The following is a 17,263-nucleotide window of genomic DNA, read 5'->3' as shown; positions in this document are numbered from 1 at the left end:
GTTCATTCTTTTATGAAGGAGTATCCTCAAGAGGTGAGGATGGTGAGCTTAGCTTTATTATGTGAAATACAGTGAATTTCCAATGTCATAGCACAGTCATCTGTCTCTAGCTCCATCAGTTGTCATGGTGGGTTCTCTCACTCCCACTCCTCAACAGGGCAAGGACTGAGAATTTCATGGAGTGAGATAAAGACAGGGAGATCATGTACCAATTACAGTCACAAGCAAAACAGACTTAGCTTGTGAAAATTAATTTAATTCATTGCCAATTAAAATAGATACAGATAGTGAGAAGCAAAGCCAATCATTAAAACAACGCCTTTCTTCCTCCTTCTTCTTAAAGCTCAACTTCCTCAGTCAGAACTCTTCTACATCCTCTTCCTGAGCAGCACAGGAGGGGATGCAGGGGTAAGACCAGGACTCTGCTGCTCCTGCTCTCTTGAGCTGTTGCTCTGCTCTGGTGGCCAGGGCCCCTCCCTTCCCTGCTCCCGCTCTCCCTTGGAGCTGGCAGGGCCATTTCTGTCCTGTTTTCCCTCACCTCTCCCTGCCTGGGGCTGAGGGGCTTGGCTGTGCTCAGCTGTGCACCTTCTTGTCTCATATACTGCTGTGTCTTGGTTTCTGCAATGTCCCCCTTTCCAGAGAGTGTTTTAGATATACCTCCCTTTGTGATGAACAGCTCATGCCACTGCTTTTGTGCCCCGTGTTTTAATAGCCAACTCTTAATTTTTGTCCAGGAGTCTCTAGTTGTTGTTACTCAGTTCAAGATAATACTAAATACCTCGATAAAAATATAAAATAGATTTTTTTAATATTAGGTCATCTCAGGCTGGAAAATTGGGTTTTAAGTATGTTCTAATAAGCTTCAGTTGTAGTAGCACATGCTGTAATAAATTTGGTTTTGAAGTCCATAAATAATTGGGTATTTTTCTTTCTTCGTTTATTATCAGTAAAGAATAATTTTATCTATGTTATAATTATATGTTTTTCAGTTTCTTCTTTTTCAGGAGTAATGAAAATAGAGAAAAAGCTTACAAACAAAGAAAAATTCCCTCATATTTGGTATATTAGGTCTTTCTTCTGTTCTTACTTTAGATTGAATAAACTTACAAGCTTTAGTAGTAACATTTCTTACTGATACATTTTCAAGGGGCTTCTGCCACTTTTATTCATACTAATGAATTTTCTGAGAATATGAGAACAGCCCCCTATTTTATTTCACAACTTGATCTCATATTTTAAACAAAGATGCAAAAACACTAGGGGAAAAAATATTCATCCAATGTTTGGGTATATCTCTTTGCTGTGATTATTGTTCTTTGTTCATGGAAGGTAACATTCTTTTAAATATTTTGAGAAGTTATGTTGCATTATACTTCTGCTGACATTTTGCTTTCCACTTAGTTTTAGAAACAGCTTATTACATTGCATTGTGCTTCATTTTGGCAAATGACATTTTGCTAAGGTGACTTTATCTAGGTGGAGAAAATATTGCTTGTAAGAGATGCCAAAACTTGCAGTTTGCTTTTACTACAGCATTTGCTAGTCGTTTGCTGACCCAGCATAACCTGTCTGCATGGAAATGAGTAGAACAAACCAGCACCCTTTGGCAGTTCTCAATGTGCCAGGCAAGCTGGCTTTCTGCCAGCTGCTGCAGACAACATTAGAAGTATGCAACTTCTGTAGGTTTTAAAAGATCTGAATGAATGAACAATTCAATCTCCTTTACTGCTGCCAGTATTTGGAGGATGGTGCTCCCATAAGATTGTGGGGTTTTCAGACATTTGCTGGTTTTGAAGTTCCTCTGTGATAGTATCTTCCTCTGTCTTCCTCTTCTCTGAGTAGCCCTACATCCCAATTAGCTGTGAATTCACTACCTACATGAGCCTTTTCCCCTCCTATTTTTACTTTCCTTTTTCTTGGAAATATCTGTAACAATATCTGCCTAACATGAGCATAATGTGCCCTTTGGCACTCTTACTCACTATAGTTAATGGATGAATCAATATCTTTTCCTTCTGAGCTTAATCATAGAATCAATTAAGACATATTCTTTATTAGTAAAATGCAGAATATGGCCTTTTGATAGGAAAGGTGAGTGATAACATCTGTAGTTAGATTCTGTTATGCCTGTGAGCCTGGACACTTCAGTAGTTCCAAGACTTGTATTTATGATATAATGTGGATTTCTTTGTAATTGTCACTTTAATAACAATACCTCATTATCCCACTAAAATGATTTCATTTCTGCAGTAACCTTTATTAAACCTTATATAATGAGCCTGTGAAAAAGACACACAAAACACTTAGAGATAGTTAATATTGGAGTAAGTAAAATGTTGCAATGTTTTTTTTGTTCTTCATAGGCTCTGGTCTCAATGATGGGCAGTGGCATGAAGTTCGATTCCTGGCTAAGGAAAATTTTGCTGTCCTCACCATTGATGGCGATGAAGCTTCAGCTGTTCGAACTAACAGTCCTCTACAAGTCAAGACGGGAGAAAAATATTTCTTTGGAGGTAAAAAAATATCAAATACATTCCTAAAGTGTGGTTGTCTTTTAATGTATATAACAGGTGAAATTGAGTTCAGGATGTAATTCATTTGTGTGTATCTTATTATGGGGTAAAAGCCTAGGTGTACAATACTAAACTTAATTTCACTTCCAATCTAACTTGGAATGATTTCTCAGATCTCTGAACATTTCAGAGAAAGGAGACTCGATAGTTTAAACAAAAGGCATCAAGTGGAGAAATAAATTTTTTAAGTTTGACATCCTGAAGAGAAAAAAAGAGAAATCATTGTTCAGGATAGGCCCTGATATTTTTGCTGGTATTTAAGCTCTAACATGACTGTGGATAGTTGAGAAGCTCTCATAGGTTGAAGCCTTAGACTGTTCAGTATTTTTGTTTGTTGACAGTCCATACGCTAAAAAAAGAATGACTTTGATATTTATTGTGGTTGGTTTTCTGTGTTAGCATTATGAAAATCAAAAAAGGCCATCAGAACTCTTTGAGTTTTTTAAACTGACATTTAAATTTCTATATTAAAAAGTGTCTTTGTGTGTTAAAAATATTTTTGATCCAAAAAAAATGCAGGTTGCACTTTTGAAGTGTGCCACACATTTGAGGTGGAACACGAATTTTTCAGACAGAGAACATAAATTTTAAAAGCAGAATTTATCAGTGTTAAGAATTGATTTCTTTAAAACTTACAAGGTGCATGTCTAATAAAAATAAAATAAAAATGTGATACTATAAATAGTCATAACATTACCCAAGGAATGGAAAATTTAGTGTTACATGAAGTACTCTAAATAGAAAGGGAAAACAGTAATTTCAAGGTTGTTTGCATTTCATTGTTATCAAATTAAAGGTCTGTCACAAGAGTTAAACTTCCTGTTGCTGTAACATGCCTATTTTCCAATATCCATAATTCAGCTAATACTCTATTTTAGCCTATTGCCTCAAATAACAGTTCTAGTATAGCCAGTTTCCACATGCTAAAGTGTGAAAAATATTTTGTTGTCAAAACATAGTATGTTCAATTTGTCAGAACAATCTGTGACATTCTAATTAAATGAAGTTATTAAGCACACATAGGAGACAATAAGAAAAGCTGTATATAATGCATCAAGTGTTAAATTCTGTAAATTTTGATAGGTAAAATCCCCAGATCACTATTACCTTTCTGGAGAGAGATTGACTGATTTCTTCTGAAATGTCTTTTATCTCTGTTTCTCTGTCTTTGAGGGACAGATTGACAAGTTTCTCCAGGTAGCTTTTATGTCCTTTCTTGGTCAAAAGGCAGGTTGATTTGTTGTAATTTCAGTTGACTATGAAATTTGCTTGATTTGTCATTGCTGACCTGCACTTTATAATTCCACTATTCTTCCATAAAAAACAAGTGTGCATGCAGATATTGTTCTAGTGGGATATGGAAGTCAATCATGAAATCCCTGAAGTCTCATTCCCACATCTGTTCATGCAAATACATGGTCCTGTTACACAAACTATGGGGTGTTTGTTTTTCCTTAGTATCTTTTGTCCTCTGAAAGGTCTTCTAAAGTTATGTCAAAAGAACAGTGGTGTCCTAACCTTCATGTCCCAAGTTTATTTCAAAATCTGCATTTTCAACACTTTCCTCACTCACATAAACTCAGAAGCTGTGAATCTGAGGAAGCTTAACTTATAGAACCCATTTATAATATTATGGTCCCACATGAATATTTTGATATAAATGTATGTTATGTATTTATGTATATATAAATAATACATTAAAGAATGCAACTTAAAGACAGTCTTTTGGAGGCATGTTAGAAACCTAATCTTTATATTCATGACCTGCATCTTATAAGGCAAAGGTATTTTTGTTCTGTTCCCTCCAAATGCACGTGTGCCTCCTTACTTGTCTTTAGAAACACTCAAAGTCATGGCTTTAAGCAAACAACATTTGCAAGAGGCTGTAGAGAAGGAGAATAATGAAGAATCTCAAACATTTGGGCCAGGTGGTAATCAAAGATATTCTCATTAATTTCCTTCGGAATAAGTACAGATAAGAAAGCATCAAACACTTTGCTGCAAATACACATAGTTGTTTAGGAAGTGATAGCTCCTTGAATTCAGAAGGCAGTAGCCATCTGCACAATGCTAGATGGCTGGCAGAAATAATTATCAATTCTGTCGTGATGTTTTCATTGTGAAAAATTAATCTACATTTCTTTGCTAAAGAATTGAATATGATAATTACAGATACACTGTTAAACCTTTGTATTATGAAATATAAACATATATAATAGATGCAAAAGACAAATTATGAGATTTAAAGATAGCAGTGTTATGATATTCATCCAATCCCACTGCTATATTTCTTGACCTTTCAAAATACTCAGTCCATTGAATTTGTGTTTGGAGAGGCTGTACAGCATTTCTAGCATGCTCTGAGCACTCTTTGATGGCCTACTTCATCTTTGAAGGAGCTACTATATGTTGGCATGTGTTTTGTTCTCCGAAGTTTCCCTTTCTCTGATTCCAAAATAAGTGAGCCTCTTCATTTTCCTGTTTCCTGATGTCAATACAACAAATGTATACTATAGGCAAAGTTACTATCTTTGCTGAAGAAAAGATTTAGAAGTTGCATTTCAGCACTGCAGTACAATATTTTCTCAAAAATGCTTGTCATTGACCAGCACAGCCAAATTTTTACAACACATGTAGTACCATTTGAATAAAGGAGATGTGGAAATCAGAATATTTTGTGACTTCTGCTTGTAGAATTAACTTTTCTAGTTTTGAAAAACTAGAAAATTACTTAGTACATTTACTAGTAAGTAAATTATAGGAGTATTATTCATTTCACTGTCAGAGAATATTATGTTCAGTACTGTTGAAATCATTTTTCCCCTTGCTTTGTGCCTCTTCAGTGCTATCTCCCAGGAATACTGAGATCCTCCCAAAGGACAGACAGTAGTGACATTTTATTCAAGCCTAAAGACTAAGGGGAAGTTGTGTAAGATGAGCCATTTCTGTAGATTGTGGGAGGGTGGGTGCTAATTGCCTATGACCCTTCTGTATAACTTATTTTCTGCCCACTGGTTTTATTTTCCTTCTTTTTCTTCTCTTGAATTTTTCTTTTTGGAAAAACGTGAATTTCCCTTCCCTACTAAGCTCTAGAGAATAATGTTTCTTTGTTGTTTCCAATTATCTGCATAAAACAAAGAAACAGAACAGAGTAAGTGAATCACAGAGTGAAAATGAGTCCATTAACCTCATTTGCACTGTTGGAGATAAAGGGCTTTTGTGAAGCATCCTAAGCTTTCACCAAACCACCTAATAGCTGCCTGATGTCCATAGGAAATATTTGATTAGAGACATAATTTTAACTTGATTCTATGGCATTTCTTTTTAATTGTGTCTACTTTTCCTCTCCTTTTCACTGGCTGAAGGATGGGAGAGTTTTTAGTATGAGTGCTAAATTTTCATTGAGATCAAAGGTATGCTGTGAGCATCAGTCAATCCACTCTGTGCTGCTTTTTCTGACAAGCAAAGATGAAGGGAATATGCAGTAAGTTTCCTATGGGACACCAGTCTGAGGTGTATAGAAAGTCCTCCCTTTCTCTGCAAAACACATGAAGTCTTGTTCCTGGAGTAGAATTTTGAAAAATTGTGCTGGTCTAGAAGTCCATAAAATCAGAGGTGATGGAAGGAGGAGGGAATTTTAGAAGAAAAATTACCTTCCTCTATTTCAAATTTCCTGGACTCTTCTATGAACATTCTCTTCTTAAAGATCTTTTGTGGTGTGTCTAAATTTTTCATTGTTACCCATTGTTATAATTGTGTGGATTGTTTTCATTAACAGCCATTACAGTCATGGCCACAGTTCCTGGGTAGTGTCACTGGCATTTGAAAAGCATCTGGAGTATCATAAATGCAATTATTATCAGATAGGAAGGGGTCACTTTGTTGGTTTTTTTTTTTTTTTGTTTGTACATGTTTCTCTGACTCAAATTCAAATTTGTTCAGCAAAACAACAAATAAATGCAACCCAGCTAATGGCAATTCATGTTATCTGTTACCTAAAAAATAAAAAAGTCCCAGCTGACTTCATTCCTGCAAGACTGAAAATTCTTGCATATAAATAAGTAACAGTGTTTGGTTGAATTTCTATTTTTGCCAATCTTTTCTGCAGATTTTTTGTATGTCAGGGCTTCGGTTTTGCTGCCCATTTGTTGTTTGTGGTGGTTTGGGTTTTCTTTTACATGTATGACCACAAGACAGGATGCTCAAATTTGCATTTCTTGCGGAGTCTTGAGTGTGTTTTGAAATCTTTCTTCTCATGATCATAACACTACTGTAAACTCAAATAGAAATCTATGAGGAGAAGACAGAGGAAATTCCAAGTAACTCAGGATATAATGTGATTTTTGTGTGTCTTCAACATTCATCTTCAGGTATTCTCCCAAGTCAGACCTACGAAATAATGGTAAACACATGAAATGGAAATAAAAGACTTGGAATAGGTCATATATTTTAACAGCCCTCATACCTTGGATTGTTAAATCTGGAATGTTTATAAGTCAATACACGAGCAAAGAATGCAGATATGCTTAATTTATAAACATGAGCAAAGAAAGGAAGTGCTTGTAACAAGTAAAAGAAAAAAAATTAGATGGCAGGCAATTATAAACCTCTCTCTGGTATTTAGTACCTGATTGAAATTCTTTATTATTTCATCATCTCACTTGTACTATAAATGAGCGAAACACAACTGAGTTCACATTCCCTTTATACAGCTGACAGAACTGAAGGGAGTCGATCATCATTTCCCATTGACTCTTTGAGATTTATGCTTTTTTCATCATTTTATGTTTTTGTCTATTTCATTCAGATATTTTGAAGGTTAGAAAAATGAGGCCAAGTAAAATAATAGTGACTTTCTGTGACTAATTTTTCAGTCATGTCAGTGATGTCAATATGCCAATCCACCAACACATTTTATACAACAGTACAAGCAGAAATACTGGAGATAGATTGATGTCCTGAAGAAAAACAGGTGCAGGCAGAAAGCTGGTACAATGTGCAAGCAAATAAAAGATAAAAAGCATGGTAATGGCAGTTTAGGAATGTACGTATGGGGACATGAGTCTTGCTGGAATAACTTCAGCTTTTGAGTAAAAGTCTATTAAATATGAGCAATGTCTATCCACTGAAATATAAATGGATGAAGTCTTGAAAAGTGCTATCCTTGTTACAACATAAATCTCTTGTTAAGCTGAAGATTTTAGCTGCAGAATATATATCTAGAAGTTTCTCAAAAAATAAAGCATAGGAACTTAATCTCTTTTACTTCATTTTCTTCGAAGCACTAAAGCAAATGTTTGTGTGCAGCAGGAAAGAGAACATCAAAATTTTCAATACATTTTCTTTACTCTTACTGTCATTTAAAACCAAGAAAGAACAAAGAATGAGGAAGAATATATACCATAGACAGTAAACCTGCATGGACAGGGAAAGGACTAAATTGACTTTATGGAACTCTATTGTCTCTAACTCTGTGAATATATTGTTTCCTTTTTCACTAGGTATAGTCATCGTACTGTTCCCTGAGTCTTAGTCTGAAGCAAATAGTTCCAGTCTCTAAATATATTCCAGAAAATAAAAATAAAAATTGGGGAAATTCCCTATCTAATACAGATCTTGACTCCAAACAGAAAGGAAAATGCTTGTAAAAATTATCCACACCACTTCTAAAGGAAACAGTTTTGGAGAAGGAAATTTCTGTTGAGGACCCAGAAGAAAGGTATTGGAGGCACACTCAAAAGTGAAAATCATAGCTGTATTCTATATGGCCCTCCTTTATTTGCTTTATTAGGTCAAGCCAACAAGGTTTTTGGTACCAGTAAGTGAAAAAAATACTGGTAGAAGGGGAAGGGCAGGCACTTCAAGAAGCAGTGAAAGTTGGTAGGAATGTTAACCAGTACTAATCACTAGTCAGTTGTGATTAGAGCTCTATGGTTTTAGAACACTTAAAACAATGTAGCCTGTTGATGGCATTAGGAATCACAAGTATGACTGTATAAGGGTCTTCAATTGTGATGTGAAAAATAAACACATATGCTGTGGGGGAATAAAATGTAAGAAAATAAAAATAGTGCAGAAGGCAATCTCACCCCTGAGGAGTTGCAGCTGTACTAATCACCAAAGATTAGGAACAGGCCTGCCCTCATCAGGCCACAGCTGTGTCCAGTGAGGATGAGTGCTGTAAAAGAGTGGGTTAGCTGGTGGAGAAGAGAGTTGGAGTTTGTTGGCCATGCTGTGAAGAAGAAGGAGTTAAGGAGATGCCCATGAGAAATCACCAAGAAGGTATGAGAGCTTTGCGATAAGATGACAGCAATATGCTTTTCTGTTATGTAAAAGTAATCATACTTCTTAGTGGAGAATGCTAATTAATGCTGGAATAACACTTCCACATAGTTTAACTATTTCTCAAGGGTGTCCTGGCTAGGTTTGTGCACATGCTTATTGTCCACAGCCACAATTCAACAAACCTACACAGGAAAAAAAATAGAAATGAGAAAAGGTAAATTCCTGGTGCCATCAATAAGCCATACTGTTTTCAGAGGTTTTCCTTTCTTTGGGGAGTGACCTACTGATGCTCCTCAGTGGATTTTCCATAGCAAAATCTGTGATATTCCCCTTTAAAATCATAGGATCATAGAATCACAGAATGGCTTGGATTGGAAGGGAAGATCAATGCAATTCCAACCCCTTTGTCCTGGGTATGTGGTATGTTCCACTAGCCCAGATTGCTGAGAACCCCATCCAGCCTGGTCTTAAACACTTCCAGGGGCAGGGCATCCACAACTTTTCTGGGCAAGCTGTTGTAGTGTCTCACCACCCTCACAGTGAGGAAATTCTTCCTAATATCTGATCTGAACCTCCTCTCTTTCAGTTTGAAGCCATTTCTCCTCTTTCTTATAAAGGATCCCTCTCTGTATTCCTTGTGGCGCCCCTTCAGGTACTGTAAAGCCAAAATTAGTCCACCTGTAAGCCTTCTATTTCCAGGCTGAAAAATCCAGTGCTCTCAGCCTTTCCTCATGCAAGAGGTGGTCAATGCCTCTGATCACCTTGGTGACCTCCCTTTTTTCTCCCACAACCTCTAAACATAATGCAAATTTTCAGTCACATTTCAATGTTTTAAGTATGTAAATGAGCACCTGTTAATATTGTAAACAACTTTAGGCAAAAAGTTCCCTTAATGACACTGATTCTGGTGAAATTCACACAACTGACTCACTTTTCAGAGAAATCTACTTATCTAGATGATTGTGAACATTAATAACTTTTAAAGTCTGATTTAATGAGTCATGAATGCATAACAGGAGAAAAAAACCCAGATATCACCAAATGTAGTGTTTCTGAAAGTGGGAGACAAAACAAAAATGTGTTATTTAGCAAAAGGCCTGCCTGACTCATATGGTCTGAGAGGAGAATGGTTCTCGGTGCTGATTGTAAATTCTGTCACATATATGAAACCTGATTGGAGCTCCAATTATAATTACTATCTGCTGCTTCTACTATATAAGCAAGCTGCAGGTAGCCCTTTGTGTCTAGGGCTGCCAATTAAATCCTTGCATGCCTGCAGTCCCAGGTTGTTATCACCTTCTAGTGAAGACAACAAATCTCATCATATAAAAGTGGCAGTCTACAGCTCTAACAAGAACACTTATTAGTGATGCTTTTGTAAATCATGAAGCAGATTTTGAAGGCTTATATCTTCCAAAGAAAAAACTTTATTGAATCTCACAGTCAGTGGTGTAGAGCTGATTTATCTGCATAAATTGGCAAAATGGGACTGTGAAGCTGAAAGAGAAGGTTTAAAGACTTTTTTTTTTCACTTACCAGCTAAACACTGAACTTACCTGTCTAGTACTTTGCAGCAGGAAATACCAAGTTAGAGATGCACAAATCTTCAGTGTGGATTGCTGCTGGAAAGTGGCTTACTTCCCAGTTTGCATTAAATTACCTTATAAGTGTCAAAGAATGCCTGCTTTGAGTTTAATTTGGGGTAGAGAAGATTTGATAATGCAGTACTGAATATTTAATATTGATGATATCTTTAGGGAGGAATTGGTGGTTAACCAGTAAATTGCTAGACTATTTTCTGTTATTACATCCTGATAAAGACATTATCATTCAGTTTATTCACTGAATGGCCACAATCCTTTGACCCTTTTTTTTTTTTGGGAGGGGCGTGTTGGGTTTTTTCCTTAAGATAGAGCAATTTCTCTGAGATAGAATTAGTATAAATAATAACCATGAAGCTGTTAAAAACATCCTGTGTTCATGAATGAAGAAAAGAAATATGAGACTTTTGAGAAATGATGGTCATTGTCAAGGTTATATTGCAAACTGGAGGAAGAAGAAACTAGATTTGTTTCCATGGCAATAAAGAATACCCTTAGTCTCTTTGAGTTCATTGCCTATCATACAAAATGCATGCATAACTCTACTGAGAGTCCTGAGAAGTGATTTTACAGGCTTTCTGACTCTGGGGTGAGACCTGCATGCTTATCATTTGATCTAGTCCAACAAACCCAAGTGAGATTAGAGGCTGTGGCTAGTAATATGCAATGACTGAAAATCCGTTGGTAAGCAAACTTCTATTTATCAATAAAAACACATCAAATAGTGGTGCTGTGTGTAACAGTGTGCATGATATTTTTGCATTTGTGTAGGAAGTATTTTGCTTTATTCTCTAACAGCAAAAATACTCTCTAGAGGGCACTAAGGATATTTACTTGTGAATCTTTTTTCCAAGTAGATGATGAAAAAAGAAGAAAGTTCTAGTGGTGCTTGAAAATGCTTCATCTACTCTTCATACCTAAGTTTTATTTTTCTTACTGACCAGGCTTCCTGAAACACTTTCCATACTTACTTGACATTTGTAGTCAGCTTTTTGAAAACCAATTTTTATATTTGGCTCTGTAAGTTTGGATATTTCTGTGGAGCTTCAGAGTAAATGTTTTTTTTCATAATTACTTAAGCCTTTTGTGGTTTCACTTGCATCATAATAAAATGGAGTAGAATTTTGGAATAAGATGTTCAGATCCCATATTCCCATGATTTTCATTCATGGGAACAGGTTGCATAGTTGACCCTCTTGCATTTTTTTATACTGTCTTATTTATACTCGTTGTCTTTGCAATTTGTGTTCTCCATTGACTAGATAAGAGCTTTTCCATGTCTTCTTTTTTTCTGATTGCACATGGACTATTGCCTCTTATTAAGAACTTGGTGAGGTAGAGGGGAAAACACAACTGTGAAGGAAGAGTGTTTTGTTATTTGAATGTCTTAAAAATCATGGAGTGAGTAAACAGTACTCATGCTGATAATGACTCAGTTATTCTGTAGATGCTTGATGAAAAATCTTGAGATAGCACAAAGATAGAATACTGCATATCTCAATGCATGTTGAAGAAAGGTCACTGAGGAATTATACAACTGGAATAATAAATGAAGCTTAAATCTTTCTGAGAATAGTGGGGCTCTTTTTTGTCAGTTATATATTCCTATTTCATTTTAAAAGAGATTTTATTATATTTATGATCTCAACAAAAGTCAAATAGGACAGGTCTTTATAAATGCAGTGAGTGATCTTTTCAAGAATCCTACAAATATTAGCAAAAAGATTATAGTCATATCTCATGTTAGTGGCCAGAAATATAAAAATATCAAATCCACGTATCATTTGGTAAAATGGAATTCTTGTTTAGTCAAAAATTGCTTTTGATATGTGCCATCAGTCACTAGGATGGGTCTACAAAATGACACAACCACATGTGCACTCATTAAAAATGTATTCAACAGAACTAATTTTATTTAGTGCTTCAGCATTTTGAAGTTCAAACAAAGATGCAAAATCCATTGCTGGTACAGTTCACCTGCAGGAAAAAATTTCTGAATGTCATACAAGCACATAAAATTTGATGAGTTTTGTATTTGTCTCTGTTCCATACTTGAACCTGTAGTAGACAAGTACTTAGGAGATAATGCCATGTGCAAGTTCTTTTTAGCTTTTCACTGATGACTTTCAGAGTTATACTCAGGAACTGTAGCTGACACTCAAAAAATTGATTTGGCTTGCATACATGCTTCATATAATTAATATTGTGGCATCTGAATGACCCAATAATTTAAAATTAATAAAGGCAGATCTTCAAAAGTCACATTTGACTGAGAAAGCAGAAAAATACTGCAACCAAGGATCTCCATGGAAATTTTGCAGTAAAACTTTGCTTAATTGGGTCAAAGAAGTTTGCCATGATTCTAATATCTTTTGAAAGTATTCATTATAACTGTGCTATTGCAAATGTATTAGCAGTTAGTGTAGATTACATTCTATTTGAGAAAGACTGACTAATGAATGTATTCTCAGCACGTCATTACAGCGAGGCAGCTATCCCAGTCATTGTATTTCTCCTTTCAGATTTGTTTTCAGAGTCAAGAACAAATGTGTGCACACTCTGATGGAATTTCAGAGCTAACACAGATTTTACTGAGCTGAAAAAAAAAGTCATCCTTTAAAGAGGGTGATACCAACATTCAGAGAGCATTCTTAAGGAAATTTGTTTCATCCAATGTCTTTTTTACTCTTTGGAGTGTGACATACAGAGCGTTCTTCCCTACCATAATTTTTCATGAAACTGCTCTGAAACTGGTCTCATTTAAAAAATTCATTCCATTTTCTGCCTTGCTATTTCAGGAGATGCAAGGGCAGGAAGAATTTGATTATTAGCAGTTTCAGAAACAGCCTTAGAGTTTGCTGCTCTACAGATCACAATGATTGGGACTCACATTTCTAATCCTATTGATCTGCAGTTTCATTAACTTTCAACATCTCAGAAGGTTGCAAACTGTATGTAAGATGCTTAGTGAAATAAATAGAAGTATTTTGTTTTCATCATAAGCTTAAGACTGTTTCAAAAATACTTTGAATATAATGAAAATAACAAAGGAATTCTACCAAGTGCATGGACCATTCAAAAGTAAAATTAATTAGGAATTATATTGTTATGTGTGAAGGGTTTACACTAAAAATATATATTGGAAAGAAAAAAAAAAGTATGCCCAATTTTAAAAAGAGTTGCATGAGTGTATCCCATTCCCTTTTCCTGCATCCCGTTGTCAGACCCACCGCAGGTGGATGCTTTAGTCTGCATGAAGTTTATGATGGCATTTTAGTTTTCTGCTTCAATGAAAGTTTTTCTTCTTCATTAAAGTACTCTACTACTCTTAAATATGTTGTGTTACAGTGAGCCAACATTTATGATTTTTAAATTATTATATTTCATTGTTAAAATTCAAATTTCTTAAGCAGGCTTCTTTAACATAGTGGAATCACTTTGTATTTATTATCTCTGGTGAAAAATTATTATTCTTATACTAGTTAATAAGATAATAAATGTTTATTTGACTTTTCTGATAACTTATTTTCTGGCCTAATTAAAAATTGAAAGATAAATGTGAATTTCCCTCTTATGCTATTAAAAACCTACCCCAGTGGAAATAAAGCTGTAGAGATTTGGAGAGGGTCCAATGTATTGCAGCATGGCTGTGTGTGACCCTTAGCAAGCTATTTAATATCTGCTATTCAGTTCAGCTACCTACAAAATCACAAAGTACTAATTTGAGGGTGACCAATTAAAAATTGACTGTGGACAATGCAATTGACTCTATTCCCAGTACTAATGCATTACTTATCCTTGAATAGTCAAGTCCTTGTTATTTATTACTACAAATAATTATTAAAAGTTCATTTTAAGCCCCAGTGACTATATATTTACTGGAAATGGTTTATGTTCTTTTATCAGTTTTGAAATTTTGTAAAAGTAATACTGCAGAAAAAAAGAAGTTCGTTGAAAAAGCATACTGTTTGAAATGTTAGTTTTGTTTGTTAGATTCAGAAAGGCATTTAATGTTATTTGTCCCATTTTAGAAAGCTTATGTGCTTTCCAAGCATCATGGATTGCAAATGACATATATGTATATACACTTACGTGCACAAACAACGTGTGTATATCTGTGTCAATCTAGATAGATAGATATGAGTATGTGTGTGGTATAAAAACATCATAATTTGATTTCCAGATGTGTTGGAGATGAGTTAGTTGCAAAAAAAGACCCAGATGGTTAAAGGACAATGTGATGTGACTTGTGATTGAAACTAAAACAGAATGAACAGAATTGCTGTTACATAATTGCAGAATATAAGTTCAGTTTGTGAAGTGAAAAGAAGTTGTTATTTACTTATAAAATTCAGAAATAGTTCATTAATGTAATGAGTAACTAAAAGAATTTTATAATCTGCTTTATGAATAATTTGCTGATTTTTTTTTCTCCAAGGAAAACAGTTGTTGCATACATGTCTTCTGATAAATTACTTAAGGTTCCACTTAAATTAATTACAATCTCAGAGACTTATTACTAGACTTCTTTAAAGGGTATTTGTGAGTCAGTTTAGATTTATGACATAATGCAAATCAAATTTTCTGTTATTGTTATTGATACTAGTGTTATTAAAAATTAATCATCTTATGCACAAGGGATAAAGATGACAAATCCAGGAATATGCTTTGAAGATGCACTGAAATTAATATTCTCAAAAGAGTAATGTGACTGAATCTTCTTGCTTATTAGTATGTTTTCACAAGCAGTATGGAGATTATTGAAGATTTGTATTAATAAAGTATCTAAGTTTGTATTAATAAAATATCTAAAAAGAGTGCCATGTTCAAGACTGAAATAATTTTAGGTAAACATAAAATAGAATGAATTTTTGTTTTACTAATAGACAATGACAACTTTGTTTTAAATGAGAGAAGGCTAATTTTTTAGCCTAAGTGATTAAAAAATAATAGAAAATAGATACTTTATAATTTCCTGACAGTTTCTTCTTTCTCCTAAATAGCAGTTGTATACAGAGAGTCTAATAGGAATATACTTCAGTATTTCATTTGCATTATGAAGGCCGATAAAGAAAAACAAAGCTTATATTTTTTTCTAAGGGTTTTTGTGTCATGTAGTTACATGTTTTCATATCTCAAAATCGTGTTTTCAAATTGATTGATGGTGGTATTAACAGCCATGAAGGACTTCAAATATGCTGTAGTTTGTGTTTCAGTAATGAAACAGATTTAACCTTAGCAGTTGCCAAGATGCACCTTTGTTTTACCACGAGGCTTCATGATGTTCCGGTGCTGCCAAATTTCATAGAATCATTGCCAAAATATGAGAGATACATGATGAAGTAATATTTGGGAGAAGAAAATAAGCATGTAATATTTAAATATCACTTTGAATTATATGAAAACCTACGGTCTTAAAATGTTCACTCTTGCAGCATAATAGAAATTTCATTGAATTGCTTAAAGCTTACTGAAACATGCTTAGCTCTGTGATCAGAACACTGGATAGATTGTAAAACAGAATAAATGCTGTGGAAATAAATGATAGCTTTCTTATATATTCTCTTACCAGGTCAGTAAGAGCAAATTCTGTGTTTATATGAACAGTATGATTGAGGGGATACACACCACTTTCTGTTGTCCTCTAACTTCATCCTAATGCCAGGATGAGACATTTTTAAAGGAGTGATTAGAAGGCCAGTTTGTTTTTATTATTTTACTGCATACTATGTGTTTTCATTTCTTTTAAATAAAATTGGTACTTTATGTGAGACCTGAAGTTTAAAAGATGAAAATTATTTTGATACTTAATCAGTCTGTCTTTCAATCTATCTTGAAAGCTGAGGGAAAAGTGACTCAAAATATTTTGTGATATGTGAAAGAAGTTGAATTCGGCAGATGCTAGTACAGTGTTTTTGTGCACATCTGAAATATAGATGACAAAGAAGAGTATGGACACATCACATCTAGGGGTCAATAAGATAATCAAGGCTGTCAGTGGTAAGTTGTTTATAATTTCCAGTGAAATCAGAGGTGGTGTGCAGGGTACCTGGTAATGGTGCCATACCATTACTCATTTGGCAGCTGTCTGTAGTATGGTTTGAATAACAATGAGTTAGATGAGTCCTTTCACAGACTCATCTTTCAAGCAATTCAGACATCTTTTTCTTACTTATATTTAAGTATATATTCATATACTTATATGGATAGTATGTGCTTATAAACCTACATATTCTAATTTCTTCCCCTTTATTATCTGGATTAACCTGTTTCTAGAAACATATTAAATTTTTAATTAATGGAAATGCATTTTTGAGGATGTGTCTTTAACTCTTATTCTGTTTCTGCACATTATCATGCTTTTTTTTACCTGGGGCTGGTTACAAGGGCCTGAATTCCATAGTCAGTTCCTTGGTCAGAATCCTTTCTACTGTTCCTTTCCTTTCTTGCCTTCCCTCCCCATGATTTTCCACTCCATCCTCCTCCCCTGTTTCCCAACACGCTGCTCAGTATCGCTCAATCAAGGTGGGGAGATGGATGACTTCCTTGGCAAGAAGAGAGCACGAAGCCTGAGCACAGTGCACTCTAATTTGTCTTGTGTCGGAATGTAAAGCAGGCTCTATCACCCAGCCTGCCAGGTGAGGGTGAGGGATGGTGCCTCTGATAGGTTTATCATGTTTTCTCATCTCTAAGAAAGCTAAATGAAAATATAAAGTTCTCAGGGACTGTACAGGGGTATGTACTGATAGCATATTACTTCTGGAACTAAAACTTAGGTCCACACTGTTTTAAAAGGGACAAAAA

The 17,263-nt window shown here is 34.9% G+C and overlaps 1 protein-coding gene across 1 annotated transcript in view; it reads left to right on the top strand.

Moving 5' to 3' along the window:
- CNTNAP2 (contactin associated protein 2) overlaps nt 1–17,263 on the top strand; it is a 1,030,166-nt gene that overhangs the window by 565,683 nt on the left and 447,220 nt on the right. Inside the window, exon 9 of the mRNA XM_054654380.2 lies at nt 2,364–2,513. Within this exon, the coding sequence (XP_054510355.2) occupies nt 2,364–2,513 (150 nt within the window). The remainder of the gene's footprint in view (nt 1–2,363; nt 2,514–17,263) is intronic.

The sequence above is a fragment of the Agelaius phoeniceus genome, chromosome 1 (genome assembly GCF_051311805.1).
Source record: "Agelaius phoeniceus isolate bAgePho1 chromosome 1, bAgePho1.hap1, whole genome shotgun sequence".
NCBI classification, from domain to species: Eukaryota; Metazoa; Chordata; class Aves; order Passeriformes; family Icteridae; genus Agelaius; species Agelaius phoeniceus.
The sequence above is the reverse complement of the archived record's forward strand: the minus strand, read 5'-3'. Positions and strand labels throughout refer to the sequence as shown.